Below are 16,543 nucleotides of genomic sequence, written 5' to 3'. Positions count from 1 at the left end.
CCCAAATGGAATAGTGTCTAGGGTGAGCAGCCTCCATCTAAGGTCCTCAGAGTGTTTTTGTGATACCATTCTGACCAGGCCTTATGTCCTTGAGTTGAGCATGAGGTTAGCAGACTGAGTCCAGCTTCCCTTTCTTTCCTTAGCACAGGAAAAAGAGGGGTTATGTCTCTATGATCCAAACTAACAAGGATTCATTGCCTCCCTTCCTTCCTGAGGAGACAGGGTAAGAATTCTAATCCCAATAGCCTAGGGACAAAAATCTCACTTTTCTCAGAAAAAATAATAAAAACATTTGTTAACAATAGTAATGGTAATAATAATAAAGGACACAGAAATATCTGATTAAGTATTTTTACAGATAATGCCATCTAATAAAATCCTCACAACAGCCTTGTGAGGTAGGTAAAGCAAGTATTATCCATGTTTTGAACATAAGTAAACTAAGGGCCAGAGAAATGGAGGGGTCAGCTCACATAAATCAGTGGCAGAACCAGGATTTGAATCTCCTAGGCTGTAGATCCCCAGTGATGATGGTAGGGGGATTGAGACCCTCACCCTTCCCAAACATGCACTCATTTTCTCCCTTTCAAGAGTGTTCTAATCTCTGTTCTAATCCCCTGGTAGAAACTGGTAGAAATGGAACTCCTAATAGAATTTTCCAAGAGAAAAGGAGGTAAGTTTAGATGTCACTTGTCCCTGATATAGGAGGGGGCCATTGGTTACTTCAGTCACTGCATGTTGGGAGCTGGAGGAGAGGGCAGCGAGTAGTAAGGTTCTGTCATTGTGACAGATAGAGCCTTTCAAATCTCATCTACCTGAGAAGTGATTCCTGCCTGGAATCCCAATCCATTGGTCCACAATTATTCTAATGGTTCTTGATGTCATGATTCCATCATTATACCCTCGCTTCAGAGGAAATATTACCATATTATTCCTATGACATCATGGGATAGCAAAAAGAACATTAAGTTTGGAACCCCATTTATCTTCTACCTATTGTCTTTTTGAGCTTGGGCAAATTTCTTAAATCTCTCAGGATCTCCATTTTTTCATCTGTAAAATGAGGACTAGGTAATCTCTAAATTTGCTCAAGTTCTAAATGCCATGACCTTACCCTTCTTAAACTGTACACCTCCAGGATCCCAACTATTTATCATGTTGGGGGTCTGTTTTAATGTTGTTGTTCTTAGATACACCCATGGAGCTACATCTCTCTTAGGGTAGGAACCTCAACTGAAACATCCACAGAGTTCCTGAGGCCAAAATCTATGGTGGAAGAGCAAGGGAGCCAGAGGAGAACAATGTCCACCACTCCTTCTTGGATCCAAAGAGCCTTGGTCTCAGATGGTTTTCTGAACTGGGATGACCAGCCCTGCTTTGGAGCAAGGAGTAAGATTAACTCCACCTTCCCCCTGTGCATAGGAAGATGCCAACAGCCACACTGGAGATAGTAAAGACACCCATGATGATGCCCAGGATCAGCATTGTGTAGGATCGAGGAACCTGGGAGACTGCAGAATACGAAAGGATCAGTTCTGAGTCAGAGGAGGAACAAGCATAGTGTTTAGCAAATCTCTGCTGAATGAGAGGGGGAAAGAATGGGTTAACCCTGACAAGAGTAGGGGGATGAGGTCAGCCTGGGGAGACCTGGGCAAACTGCTCCCCTATAGTCTTGGCTTCTGATCTCTCTTTCTCTATTGCTCATCCCAGAGCTTAGCTGTTTTAAGTGGGATTTTGCTCCGGAGTAACTAGGAGGGGAGGAGCCCACAGGTGGTAAACCAGAGTCTCTAATGCCTTGGGGCCACCCCACACCTGGACCCAGGACCTCATTGATCATCCCCAACCAATCACTTACCTGATCCTGAGACCCTGTCCATGTGCTGTTTCAGGAAACTCACACATGTGTCCTGTAAGAATTCCAGAAGCTCGAACCTGGTTCGGTTATAGTTGTTTAGCTGCTTCAGGGCGAAGTTGTACAGCTCTGGGGGGTGGCCCTGGTCTGGGCATGCTGACCACAGGGCCTTCTCTGGCTGGAAGCTCACAAAGGAGCTCCCATTCAGGGCCACCTCAAAGAAGACGTGGGCATCTTGGCTTTCAGGGGGCAACTCACAGCCCAGAGAGCAGCGCAGGGTCAGTGGGACTACAGGGAAGGAAGCCAGATCAAAGGCTTATGAAGTGGAGGGGAGGCAAGTCTGGGAACAATGGGGAGGAGTAGAGGGCTCAGAGGGGAAGGAGGAAGCCAGCTAAGGAGCTTCATCTACAAGACAGCTATCAGACTCTGCATTAGATCATGTAGGGTCTGCCCAGCTAAAAGAGGTCCTGGTAAACTTCACTTGGATTTGGTTTCTAACTCCTAGTCCTCCCAAAACAGGGGATCCAACAAGATCTAAAGGCAGTGAGGATCAGAGGGCAAGCTTCCTGCCCCTAGGGATTCCTATATCAGCCCTGGGGATTTCTAATCATTTGTCCTCCCACCAGAAGTGAGCTCCACTCCCATCCAAAGTGCTTTCCCCCACATAAGGACCCTCCCCCTCTCCAGCAAGACCCTAATTCTCCACTTACAAGTCACTCTTCGTTCCTTGTTTACCAGTTGTACTAAAGCTTGGAATTCACTAAGGTACGTTAACAGGTGCTCCTTAGTCTGCTGCCAGTCCTCACGGGACTCCAGAGGCTTCAGCTGTTGGATGGTAATGTTGTGATTGCTGCCCTCCAGAGTGTGGGTGGTCAATCCTGCTAGAGAGGCATTGCCCCAGAACTGTACTGAGAATGGGTCCAAGAAGTGAGAAATCTGGAGGATGAGGAAGCTCTGAGAACCTGTATTCTCAAATAGACAAGAGGATGGAGAGATATATCCGGTATATGTGTGTAGACTTACATGTATGTCTCGGAGTATATGTGTAACCCAGGAAGAAAGATGTGGAGGTGGGGAGGGCAATTCATCTGCCCTTGCCTGTCTGTATCTTTGTTGCAAGGACTATTAAGATTGCCTCAACTGCCTCAATTCATCTTGCCTGTGCTCAGACCTCCAGGTGTTTTCCTGTCCCATCTCCTCCTTCGTCATCTTCTCCTTACCAGCATCCTTGAACTAAATCCTGAGAAGCCTCAGCTCTGATAGCTGAATTTTTGCCCTATGTTACCAGGATCCAGGACCCCACTTCATTTATCTCCCAAACTAGGCCATATCTCCTTGTAACTCCTAATGCCCTCTTTACAGTTCCCTTTTCTGTGCTGTCGTCAGTTAGAATGTAAGCAAGTATGAATGGCATGACTATTCTGAGCAACACAACAACCCAAGACAACTCTCTCTGAAGGACGTATGATGAAAAAGGCTATTCATCTTCAGAGAAAGAACTGATGGTGTCTTAATGCAAATTGAAACATGCTTTTTTTCCCCCCACTTTCGTTATTTTTCTTGATTTTTTTGTTTTTGTCTATGTCTTCTTTCACAACATGGCTATTATGGAAATGTTTTGCATGACTACACATGTATAACCTATATTGAATTGCTTGCATTTTCAATTGGGGGGATGGAAAGAGAGGAAGGGAAAGAATTTAGAACTCAAAGTTTTAAAAATGAATGTTTAAATTGCTTTTATATGTTAACTGGGGAAAATAAAATACTAATAGATAAACAAATAAGGGGCGAGAAAAAGTAAGCAGGGATTGTTTTGATTGCTTCTATATGTATTCCTAGTGATTAGCATAGTGTCTGGCATATAATAAATACATAATAAATATCATCTTTCTCTCCATTTATTTTATTCAGGAAACTTTCGAAGACTACATCGAGAGTTTCCTCACTGGAAATTTCTTACACAAATGAAGATATAGAGTTGGTTCAAAATTATTAACAATTGAGGTCTCTCTTCTAATCCAAGTTGGGATACTTGTGTTTTGGAAACTTATTAACCACTTATCCCAAGAATCTGCTTTAACATCCAGATGCAGAATCACAAAGAAATTATAAGTACTCTTTCCAAAAGACTCGAAAAAACCATCAGAAGCCACAATCCTGGCTGTGGTCAAGTTATTTAGAGAAAACCCTCCTTAAAAATGCTTAAGTCCATACTAATTACTTAATATCTTGTACACCTAGACTGTTTAATTGTTTCTTGCTATCTTTTACTGATACACCTGAAACCATTCAAGACCTCCTTCTGCTTCAACAAATATAACTTCATAGATAGGTGTCCACCTGGGTCCAAAACTCCTTATGGGATATGACATCCTAGATAAGATTTTCACATCCTTCTCCCCCATGTTGGGAAATCTCAAACAGACAGAGGAAATGGACATTCCAATCCTATGGAATTATCCTCTCTGAACCAGTTGCAGTAATCAAAGATTCCAAAGATCTAGAAGCAATGGTAATAGGTTAACACTTTGCTTTCCCATCAATAGAAACCCAAATCCTCCAATCTTCCACTTTTTCTCCTCTCTGTGCCCCACCTCTCACAAATTCTCTCTCATACTTTTCTATTCTTCCCTCATCTTTTTCCTCTCTTGTTTTCATTCTGTCTCCTGCCCTCTCATCTCCTATAATCTTCCCAGTGTCTTTTCCATATATCTCTCTTCCTTAATCTCCCTTATGTCACTTGCATCTACCCATTTCTTCTCAAATGTCCTATTTGTCCAATCTTTCATCCATCTTTATCTTATACTCCCCCACATCTTTTTTCCTATCTTTCCCACTGTTGTCTTTCCCATCTCTCTCCTTTTCCTCATGTTTCTCTCATCCCTGATATTTGTCTCTCTCTCCGTATGTTTCTCTTTTGTCTGTCCATCTTTTTTTCAACATCTTCCATATCTTCCTTGCTTTCCTGAATTTATCTCGCTCTCCCCAAAATTTCTCCTGTCCTCCCTCATCTCTGTCTCCCACTCCCAGCTCTTTTGATCCTCACCTTGCTCCCTCACACACACACCCAGACACAGACACACACAGACAAACACACAGACACACACAGACACACACACCCCTACCACCACCAACCACTACCACCATCATCGTCCTCTGAAGTCCTGTCTATATATTTCTGGCCCTGTCCCTTGTTTATTTCCTGTTTTTGCCCCATCTGTCTCCTATATCTACCATCTCTTCTGTTTTGCCTACCTTTCTCCTATCTTTACTCATTTTCCTCCTCTCCACCTTTATCTCTCCCTTCCCTCCCTCAGTTATTCCCCATCCTCGCACTGTCTTCCTACCATCATCCTTTCATCTTTCCTCTGTTCTCTTTCTTTTTCCTGTCCTTCTCTACCTCTTTTTCATCTTTCCCATCACTTATTCTGCCCAACTGCTCCATATCCTATTCTCCTTAATCTGCCTCTTTTCTTCCTTCATCATTTCCATCTCCCTTTCTGCTCCCCTCTCCCAGTCCCTCTTTTCACTTCCTCCTGTTCTTCTTCTAGGTTATTCCATAGCTTTCTCTCAATTCTTTCCTGTTCTTCCTCTAGGCTATCCCCTAGCCTCAGAAATCATTTCCCCACCTCCTCAGCACTAGAGATAGACACATTCTTTCCTGTTTCTTGTTCCCTACGTGCAGTGAGAGTCAGCCTTAGACACAAGCAGATGAGTGCAGTGGGGGATAGTTCATATACTCACCTTCCACTGCTCCCTGGCAACAGAACACCCAGCCGAAGAGTGACAAAAGTAGGAGCATTTCTCTGGGGGTAGACGAAGAGCCTTCTCCTTATTCTGCTCAGGTGTGCTAGGGGATCTTTTGGAAGCTGCTTGGAGAACAGAAGGAGAATGAAAGGGAGGGAAAGTGACTGGATGTTGGCCAGGGATGGGAGGAGGAAGAGGGTGTGGAGTATGTGAAATGTTGTTCTAACTCTGCCTCATTTCCTATCCAGGGGCCTGTTCTCCCCACCCAGCGTCCCGCCCCTATGCCCTCCTGCCCGGGCATGCTCCCAACCCTCCCCCTCTCCAAATCTCTGGATCTACCCTCGGGAACTGAGAGAGGCTGGGGGAGAGACTGCAAGTTCCGGGTAGGACTGAATTTTGGGTGTTGGCTAATTGGGGGTGGTGGTGAGTAAAAGCTGGAGAGAGACAGACATTCCTACTCCAGATCCTTGGTGTCATGCCCCCTGAGTCATCTCAGCAAAGGTGTGGAGACCATCTCTGGACTACTTCCCCTTCCCTGTGCTGCAGAGATAAGATAGGGGGCCTTTCTCAAAGTTGACATTCGAAAATCTCCAAATCCCAGGAGGTTTCCAACAGCACCAAACATATGTTAAAGCCCCTTCCTCTCTCCCAGACATTGCTTTGCTCCCAGTGTCATTCCAAAGACATCAAAAAAGACCAAAATGGGCTGAGAGTGTAGTAGATGAGTGGTAGAAAAGTTTCTGGACTTGGTGGATAAAGAGTTGAAAAGATGGAAAACTTGAAAATGTGTGGGGAGGACTGTTATACCACAGTTCTCTTTTATTGTCCTGACTCAGTTTCCCTAATTATTCTGTACCAGTCCTGACTCAGTTTCTCTGCCTCAGTTTATAATTGTCCTGCAAAACCTCCCCTCCCTCTTTATCAGAATATTTGATAAGGATATAAGATCTTAGGCTTTAGAATATCAGAATTCCTCTCCCCATCCCAAGCTATCAGAATATCAGATAACGTCTTATCAAGATGCCTCTCCCCATGTCCGGGGTACCTCCCTCTATTTTGTCATCCCCCTCTCCAGAGGCTCACCCCACCCTGTCAAAGTCCCATTCCCACTCTCAGCACCCTGACTCCGCCCCTGCCTCAGTCTACCCCCTGAGTCTGAGCCATGTGTATATATGTCATTGAGAACTCACATTGTTTGCTAGATTCTTGGAGATGATAGTCTCATCCAGCCCTGGATGGATCCTTTTGGTCCCAGTAAATCTTTCCCTTTTAAGTAAAATATTAAATACTCTCTAATTTCTATTTTGCCTCAGTTTCTCCAGCATTACAGGACAAGGAGAATAAAAAGGTTGAGCTGAAGTGTACATATGGTAACTATGTATAGAGCTTTGGACTATAAGTCAGGAATCTTGGGGCTCTAGTTTTAGATTTGCCATTGATTGAGTCTATGATCTTAAGCATGTTACTTCCCCTTTTAGATCTTCTTTTCCCCATCTATAAAATGAGAAAATTAAACCAGATGTTCTCGGAAGTTCCTTCTACTTTTTATAATCTATGTCCTAAGATTCCTTCTGAGTTCTATTATGAGGTAGCTTCCAACTCTTACATTCTATGCTGTAAAGTGCTTTTTCATCCCCATATCCTTTGTTTTGAGGTCCGTCACTGTTCAGATTTCTAGGATTAAGGGGTATGATCAGTGGAGTAGAGTGGATCAGTGATTGCTTTTAAGCATCCACATCTCCAGCCTGAAAGAGAACTAGGGGCTGTTTCGCTGGAGGCTGAGTTCTGAGACAAGGGTTTGGGGTCAGCTCATGATATGAAAAACTCATATCCCCATTTCAGTAAAGACCTGAGAAGGAAGCCAGTGGTAGGATTTTCCACTGCAGAGACTGCATGTGGGGGCAAGATAAGGGTGGCAGGAAGCAGAGCAGAGCAAATCCGTGCCAACATTAGCAGGAGGCCCTGAGAAGTGTGTTCCTGCAAATTTATTGGCTGGAGAAGAGAGGCCCATGGCTGAGGGAAAAGGAGGGAGATAGGCTAGGATTGTGCAGCTGCCATAACAAGAGGGCCTCATCCAAGGGAAGGCCACATTAGAGGGAGTGAGTTCTCATGGAGCCATAGTGATCCCTATGCTACCAGGAATGTCCCAAAATATAACTCCCACTGGGAATGATAATTATTTAACTTATTCCCAGTCTATTTTAATTTTGCATTATTTTAAGCTGTGAGTACTTATTTGGTCACTGTTCCCCCTCTAGCACTCATCATCTGCTTTCTCACCTCTGAACTTTTACTTACTTTGTTCCCCATATCTGCAGTACTTTCTCTATTTCCCCAGCTTCTTGATACTCTAAGAATCTGATCGATAATAGTTAAAATAATAGCAATAATTAGCATTTATAGAACACTTAACAAATATCTCATTTGGTTGTTCCCCAAATTTGGGAGGTAGGTGTCAGCATGATCCTCATTTAAGAAAACTGAAGCAGAAGGAGGTGGTCACTTGCTCAGGATCACCTAGTTAGTAAGTATTTGAGGTCACAGTTGAACTCAGGAATTCCTGACTTCAAGTTCAGCATTCTATACACTACATCATCTTGTTTCCAAAGGACACCTCCTCCAGAAAGCTTACCTTGATTACTCCTATTGGTAATAGCCCTTACCTGCTCTGATCTCACATGACATTTGTGTTTATAAACCTTTTATATTTGCAAATGAGCTCACTATGAAATATTATGCCTTATAGGTATTTTTCTTTGTATCACATCCAGAACCAGAAGTTTCATGAGAACAGGGATCCTATCTTATCCAACTGTCCAACTGTCCAAGAGCTCTCTGCCCACAGTTAACTCATGAAATTATAGAATTTAGAGCTGAAAGTGACCTTTGGTGTTTTAACAAAGGACATTCTTTTTTTTTTAAAAGAAGTACAACATATTTATTAAGCATTTTTAAAGGGAAAAGAGCTAACAAGTTAACACTAAAAATTTTGTGAATACAAATTTGAAATTTTAAGAGTTGAATTCTTAAATTTTCCATTCTGCAAATCACATTTTTTTAAAGGTAAGGAAATATTAAAAATAACATTTATTTATTATAACATCTAAACTCATCTATAGTTTTAGCAACTTGTAGTAGAATAATAATTTACATAGTAACATATAGAAATTTACACTAACGAAAAGTCATAGTTTGAAATGTTCTGGATGTTTTCACCAAGCATTTCACATTATAAAAATACCTGTTTATAAGCAATAATTAATCAGTGAGTTACTAAACAGTTTAATTATCACTAATTTCTATGACTTTGTAGGATTTTTAGATCTATCAAAGTATGACAGAGTAATTATGAAAAACTAATGCAAACATTTAAGTGCTATTATAACTAAAATATAAATATCAAATCTGAAACTGTAAACAAAACTGTGGTTCTTAATACAAACCAAATGTAACAGGAAAAAAAAACTGATAATCCCCATAAATTGGACTATAGAAGTCCTTTCAATAGTTTTCCATCATTTTCCACTTTCCCATGCTGACAAATGTATATTTACTATGATTCAATGGAATTCTGTATACTGCATGTAAATAATAAATCGGGAGCTGTGATTAAGAAAAAGAACCTTGTTTAAAAGGGTTCCTATGATGTTCCCCACATGCTTCTGACATCTCTCACCATTTAGTCATTTTTATCATTTTATCATTCCTTTGGTTTAAGAGGAGATGGAACAATAGATTGGAATTTTAGTTTTGATAATCATAAGGCTGCCATGTCGTCCACTGTGTTATTCTAGCTTTTGTAAAGCACTGATGATTGGCTCTTTGAATTTCTTCTCCATTAGTCTTTTGGAAAGACTTGTAAGCAAATGCTTCAGATGATCATTTAGAGAAAGTCCTGACAACACGACTCAACTATACTAACATATTCAACCCCCTTTCAAATATTTCACCATCTGAATGAATCAGAGCTGCCTTCAAGACAAGAATCAATCTAGGTAAACCTTCTTTGGATACACATGTATATGAATGTTTAGTCTCTCTCAAACCCTCTGTTAAAGTAATAAGAGGATCAAATGGAAGTTTGAAGATGGCAGTTCCACTGTAATCTGCGTTTTACTGAGCCATGTACCAACCTGCCAGGGATACCTCCTTTGGAGTATATAGCAGCAAAAGCAGAAGAGGCCTATGGCTGATCACTGAATGGGTCAATAGTTTTAGGATTAAGTTCCTCACTTGGTGGAGGGCAAGGTTTCTTTGCAAAATCTGGAGAATTGGTGGAGGGCAACGACTTATTTTGGTGTATTACAGATTTGTGTTTTACTTGGGAACCTGATGATGTTTTTTGTTCCCAGGTCCTGTTACTCAGTTTTTCATCTATAGGCTTACATGACTCTGATTTCTGCATTCTTCCTTAGTAGGTGCTCCTGCAGGGACCACAGCTGTCCTACTGCATAGCTCCTGTCCATGAAGCCCTAGGGCTCCTCATACAGGCCATAAACCACATGGTTGCCTGGCCCAGGAGCCTTGGACCATTTAATGCTCCAGCCATCCTTTGGCCCCAAAGGCACAAAGGAAGAGAGCAACAAAGGGTATTCTAGAAACTAGTCTCATAAAACTGATTGGAAAAATGAATACTAATTTGTAATGAAATGTATGGGTCAGTTAGATTGCATAGTAGATAAGAGTATTGGGCCTGAAGTCAGAAAAATCTGACCTCAGGAACATAAGAGCTATCTGATTTTTGGCAAGTCACTTAATCCTGTTTGCCTCAGTTTCCTCATTTGTAAAACGATCTGAAGAAAGAAATGGCAAAGCACTCTAGTATCTCTGCTAAGAAAACCCCAAATGGGATTGTAGAGTCACACATGACTACCCAATAGCAAACTAAATGTAAAAGCATTAATCAGAACCAGATACTCATATTAGCTGGTCAACACATCCTTTAAAAGGAAAGTTCACCTGGACAAACAAATTAATAATATAAGAATGACTGAGGAATGATCCTCAAAAGTACTGTGCTCTGATTGTGATCTTTTATAAGTTTAGCCTTGTTGAGTCAACCAGATATTACTTGTTGAAGTTCTAAGTCTGATACTTATTAGTTCTGTGACTGGGCTAATCAATCACCTAACCTCTCTGCACTGTGGTTCACAAAAGAAAAAGCACACATTCCAGAATAAGAGGACCTATGGTTAACTCCCAGCTTTGTTACTTACTATCTGTATGACCTTCATGTAAGTCAATTCATTTCTCTGAACTTTAATTCTTTCATCTGTAAAATGAGGGAATTGAACTTCTAAGTAACCTCTGAGGACCTTTTCAGCTCTAAATTTGTGATTTTACCTCAGAGCTTCTGTGAAGAAGTTGCTTTATGAATGTGAATTATTATTATTTTAACTATTATTCCTTGAATCATTTCCTTGAAAGTAGGGACTCATTTCCATTTTGTCTTTATTTCTCAATGTCTGGCAAAGTGCTTGTCCCTAGTAGTAGAGACTTAATGCTTATTGATTGATGTTTGCAGATCTCAGCACCTTCTTCCTGGATGGTGCTGGGAAAAACATCTACAATGTATTCCTCTTTAGATGTTCTTTTTCTGGAGCATAAGCAGTTTATCTCCTGTTTTATTAATCAGATCCCATTGATGTGGGGAACCCTGAAACTGTCTTACTCTGACTTTGGAGGTGAGCCATGAGGTAAAGTGTTTGAGAAGCTTCTTGAAGGAGAGGTTCTCCTTGAATCCTGCCTCTGCAAAAGACCCACCCCAGGGAATCAAGATAAAGTGGTTTCATTCTATTATCTTGATGGGACTAGTTGAGTCCAGGACCACTCCTACTTAGCCCAGCTGGAGATCTAGATTTCAGTCACATCTATTGAGTGGAAAATTGGCTTTACCACTACCAGTGAGCAGTCCCATTCTATTGGAAATCTAGGCCTGGGGGCAGTAACCTCATTTAATTGAAACTTCAGTCTCAGATCTCTTTAAAAGAGCAACTTTGGGGCTCATTCTTTGCAGAAGGCCAAAAGCAGGAATCATGCCAAGGAACCTTTTTCTCTCCTTGGCATATCTGCCTTCAAGGACCCTATGCCCACCTGTGAAGAGACTCCCTCTTCTCAGCATTAGCCCCTCTTTATGTCTCTCACCTATTTCCCTAACAGCACCAGACCCCTCTTTACCTCTCTGTCAGGATTTCTCTGCTAGGAATTTTCTCTCTCTGCCAGGACTCCTCTGCTAGACTTTTATTTTTCTGTTGGAACCCTGACACTAAGGAAGTCAGTCTCCTAGCAAAAACTGACTTCCCAGTACCAATAAATTTCTTTTTGCCAGTCTAACTTTTTGGGTTTGTAAATTCATTTAAGAAAGACCTGTGCCGATCAGAATGGACTCCCACAACTCTCTGCCCTGCGCCAAACCTCATAACCATCTTTTAAAAATATTTCCTATGTACCACATTATGTATCTGTTATGCCACAGTTCTCTTTTATTGTCCTGACTCATTTTCCCTAATTGTTCTGCCTCAGTTTATAATTGTTCTGCTCAGTCCTGTGAAGTTACCTCTTAATCAGAATATTTGATAAGGATAAAAGATCTTATATTTTAGAATATCAGAATGCCTCTCCCCATCCCAAGCTATCAGAATAGCAGATACCATCTTATCAAGATGCTTCTCCCCATCTCTGGGTTCCTCCCCCCATTATGTCATCCCCATCTCCATGGCTCATCCCACCCTTCCCACTTTCAGTACTCTGACTCCGCCCCTACCTCAGTCTACTCCCTGAGTCTGAGCCATATACATATGTTATTGAGAACTCACATTGGCTGCTGGATTCTTGGAGACAATAGTCTCATTCAGCCCTGGGACCAAACCATGGGTCCATTTGGTCCCAGTAAATCTCTCCCTTTTAAATAAATTATTAAATACTCTCTAATCTCTATCTTGCTTCAGTTTCTCCAGCATTACATAGCCATATCAATGAAATCACAGATTTCAAATCTTGAATATTGACTTATTGAACTTGGGATGGGTATATCTCATGTCAGAGGAGAAAGAGGAGACTTCAAAGAGAAATACTTCTCTGTCCATGTGATCTGGGGAGTTAGCTTATTTTCCTTGAGTGAATCTGGGAGACAACTGTCACAACCCAGCCAAAACCCAGTAGGAGACACCAGGGAGAAGGGAATGCTACTGGAACATAAACTCAGAGTCAGAAGAAAGGTTTAGAGCTGCAAGGGAGCTTTCAGATCATCTAGTACTATTGGAGGATATGAGGTCCAGAAAAGGTTAAGTGTTTTGCCCAAAATTATATAGATAGCAAGTAGCACAGGTGTTATTTGAAGCCAGGTCCTCTGACTCCAAATTCAGCTTTCCTTCCTGGGGCTTTTGAGGGAGCTATTAGTGGAAGATCAGATGGAATAAATAGAAACTGGAGAGGGAGGCAAAAATACAGATATAAGACACCAACCAAGTCAATTATAGCAAAAGACGAAGGAAACTGAAATGAAAAAGACAAATGAATGAGAAAGATGAAAATGAAATGCTGGGTTTAAGTACATGAAAGTAGGAGACAAGTGAAGAGGCAAGCTATCAAAGTATAAGATAAGCCAATGTACAGTCTCTTACTGAGCTCAAAACCTGACTCTTCTGTCTGATATCTATATAATTCTGGAGAAATCACTTAATCTTCCTGCACCACAGTTTTCTCTGATATTCAGTGAAAGGGGTTGGACTAGAAGAACTCTAAAATCCCTTCTAACTCTCAGGGGTCCTCAAACTTTTTAAATAGGGGGCCAGTTCACTGTCCCTCAGACTGTTGGAGGGCCGGACTATAGTAAAAACAAAAACTTTGTTTTGTGGGCCTTTAAATAAAGAAACTTCATAGCCCTGGGTGAGGGGGATAAACGTCCTCAGCTGCCACATCTGGCCTGTGGGGCCATAGTTTGAGGACCCCTGCGTCTAGATCCATAACCTTTAGATCCTCTAATAATGTAATCCAACTCCATCAGCATTTAGAATTGTTTAGGGCAGTGAGAGGTTTTGTGACTTGCCTGGAGTCATATATTCAGTATGTATGTTATGGAAGAAGAAACTAAAGTCCAGGCAGATTTAATGCTTTGCATGAAATCACCCAGGGAGTAAGTATCTGAGATCAGACTTTGGACCCATTTCTTTTTTTTTTCTTTCTTTTTTTTTGCAAGACAATTGGGATTAAGTGACTTGCCCAGAATCACACAGCTAAGAAGTGTTAAGTGTCTAAGGCCAAATTTGAACTCAGGTCGTCTTGACTCTAGGACAGGTGCTCTATCACTGTATCATCTACCTGCCCCCTCTAGACCCATTTCTGCTGACTTTTAGGCCACTGATCTTTCTGCCATACTATGATGTTTCCAATCTCATGGTGACAGCTAAAGTCAACCAGCATCATGAAGATAGCAAGATGTATCCCTGAGGATGTCCTCCATTCTTCACATAGGTTTGATATAATATAGGTTCTAGGGGAGACAGCAATGATTTTGAGGTCCCCTGACCTTAGGGGGCTACTGTTCTAAAATAAGTCAATGATTCTAAATCTTCAGGGTTTGGAGTCTGCCTCAGGGAATTCCCACACCCAATCTAAGAATAACAATCTTTCTGATTCTGAATAGATCACTCCTCAGTTCTTTGCTTATCACTTACCACTCCTAGATTCTAGTCTAGTCCATAAAATTAGCATGTCAATGATAGAAAGCTGGATAAAGGTGTCTCTTTTCTCTTAGCACTTTGCTAAATTCTTTTGGAATTTAGTCCCCTTGTAATGGCATTACAATTACAATAAACTTTGTCCCTTGAGGATAAAACAGTCAACAAATATAGCAACCTAGTCTTTGACAAACCCAAAGATCCCAGCTTTTGGGATAAGAATTTATTGTTTGATAAAAATTGCTGGGAAAATTGGAAACTAATATGGCAGAAACTAGGCATTGATCCATACTTAACGCCGTACACCAAGATAAGGTCAAAATGGGTTCATGACCTAGGCATAAAGAATGAAATTATTAATAAATTAGAGGAACATAGGATAGTTTACCTCTCAGACCTGTGGAAGGGAAGGTCTTTATGACCAAAGCAGAACTAGAGATCATTACTGATCACAAAATAGAAAATTTTGATTATACCAAACTGAAAAGTTTTTGTACAAACAAAACTAATGCAGACAAGATTAGAAGGGAAGCAATAAACTGGGAAAATATTTTTACAGTCAAAGGTTCTGATAAAGGCCTCATTTCCAAAATATATAGAGAATTAACTCTAATATATAAAAAATCAAGCCATTCTCCAATTGAAAAATGGTCAAAGGATATGAACAGACAATTCTCAGATGAAGAAATTGAAACTATTTCTAGTCATATGAAAAGATGCTCCAAGTCATTATTAATCAGAGAAATGCAAATTAAGACAACTCTAAGATACCACTACACACCTGTCAGATTGGCTAAGATGACAGGAAAAAATAATGATGATTGTTGGAGGGGATGTGGGAAAACTGGGACATTGATTCATTGTTGGTAGAGTTGTGAACGAATCCAACCATTTTGAGAGTAGTTTGGAACTATGCTCAAAAGTTATCAAACTGTGCATACCCTTTGATCCAGCAGTGTTACTACTGGGATTATATCCCAAAGAGATTATAAAGAAGGAAAGGGACCTGTATGTGCACGAATGTTTGTGGCAGCCCTTTTGTAGTGGCTAGAAACTGGAAACTGAATGGATGTCCATCAGTTGGAGAATGGCTGAATAAATTGTGGTATATGAAAATTATGGAATATTACTGTTCTGTAAGAAATGACCAACAGGATGATTTCAGAAAGGCCTGGAGAGACTTACACGAACTGATGCTGAGTGAAATGAGCAGGACCAGGAGATCATTATATACTTCAACAACAATACTAGATGATGACCAGTTCTGATGGATCAGGCCATCCTCAGCAACGAGATCAACCAAATCATTTCTAATGGAGCAGTAATGAACTGAACTAGCTATACCCAGAAAAAGAACTCTGGGAGATGACTAAAAACCATTACATTGAATTCCCAGTCCCTATATTTATGCACACATGCATTTTTGATTTCCTTCACAAGCTAATTGTACAATAATTCAGAGTCTGATTCTTTTTGTACAACAAAATAATGTTTTGGTCATGTATACTTATTGTGTATCTAAGTTATATTTTAATATATTTAACATCTACTGGTCATCCTGCCATTTAGGTGAGGGGGTGGGGGGGTAAGAGGTGAAAAATTGGAACAAGAGGTTTGGCAATTGTTAATGCTGTAAAGTTACCCATGTATATATCCTGTAAATAAAAGGCTATTAAATTAAAAAAAAAAAAAAAAAAACTTTGTCCCTTGACCAGGAAATGAGTTCAAGCCTGCAAATTCTTTTGAGACACCTGCCTGCATACTGACACTGGTCTGTGACCCCAAACTTTTGGGGTCCCCTCCTCAACTTCAACAGATTCACAATCCATCTTAGAGTGAATGACTTTAAAACAATTCAAATTTTATGAGTTGGCCATGATTATTAGCCTTCTACAGATGTGCAAAATCTTTTTTTCTTAGTAGGTAAAATTTTTTTTATCTCATCTCCAGATCTTGAGGCTGTCTCCTGTTTGGGGCCATCAGAGGAATGCTGTTAAATGTTTAACAACTGTCTCTTCCTTACCATAACAAGCATACAGAACACACTTAAAGTTTTTTGTTGTTTACTTGTGTCCAGTTCTTCATGACCTCATTTGAGGTTTTCTTGGCAAAGAAACTGGAGTGGTTTGCCATTTCCTTCTCATTTTTTTCCTTCCTTCAGTTGTATCCAATTTTGCATGGCTCTTTGCAGAGTTTTCTTGACAAAGATACTGAAGTGGTTTGCCACTTCCTTCTTCAGTTAATTTTATAGTTGAAGAATTGA

At 40.7% G+C, this 16,543-nt stretch overlaps 1 protein-coding gene and 1 pseudogene across 2 annotated transcripts in view; both read right to left on the bottom strand.

The window, feature by feature from the left end:
* Positions 1–337: 337 nt before the first annotated feature.
* The window catches only part of PROCR (protein C receptor), a 31,033-nt gene continuing 14,827 nt past the window's right edge, over positions 338–16,543 (bottom strand). For both annotated transcript variants that reach the window (XM_023507006.2, XM_023507011.2), the window contains exons 2-5: positions 5,600–5,724; positions 2,563–2,814; positions 1,856–2,140; positions 338–1,511 (exon numbers count right to left, since the gene is read on the bottom strand). In XM_023507006.2, the coding sequence (XP_023362774.1) occupies positions 1,396–1,511; positions 1,856–2,140; positions 2,563–2,814; positions 5,600–5,657 (711 nt within the window). In that variant the 5' untranslated portion in view covers positions 5,658–5,724 and the 3' untranslated portion in view covers positions 338–1,395. The remainder of the gene's footprint in view (positions 1,512–1,855; positions 2,141–2,562; positions 2,815–5,599; positions 5,725–16,543) is intronic.
* On the bottom strand, positions 8,676–10,340 carry LOC111721610 (annotated as a pseudogene).

The sequence above is a fragment of the Sarcophilus harrisii genome, chromosome 2, assembly GCF_902635505.1.
Source record: "Sarcophilus harrisii chromosome 2, mSarHar1.11, whole genome shotgun sequence".
Taxonomy (NCBI): Eukaryota; Metazoa; Chordata; class Mammalia; order Dasyuromorphia; family Dasyuridae; genus Sarcophilus; species Sarcophilus harrisii.
This window is presented reverse-complemented; position numbering and strand designations above follow the sequence as displayed.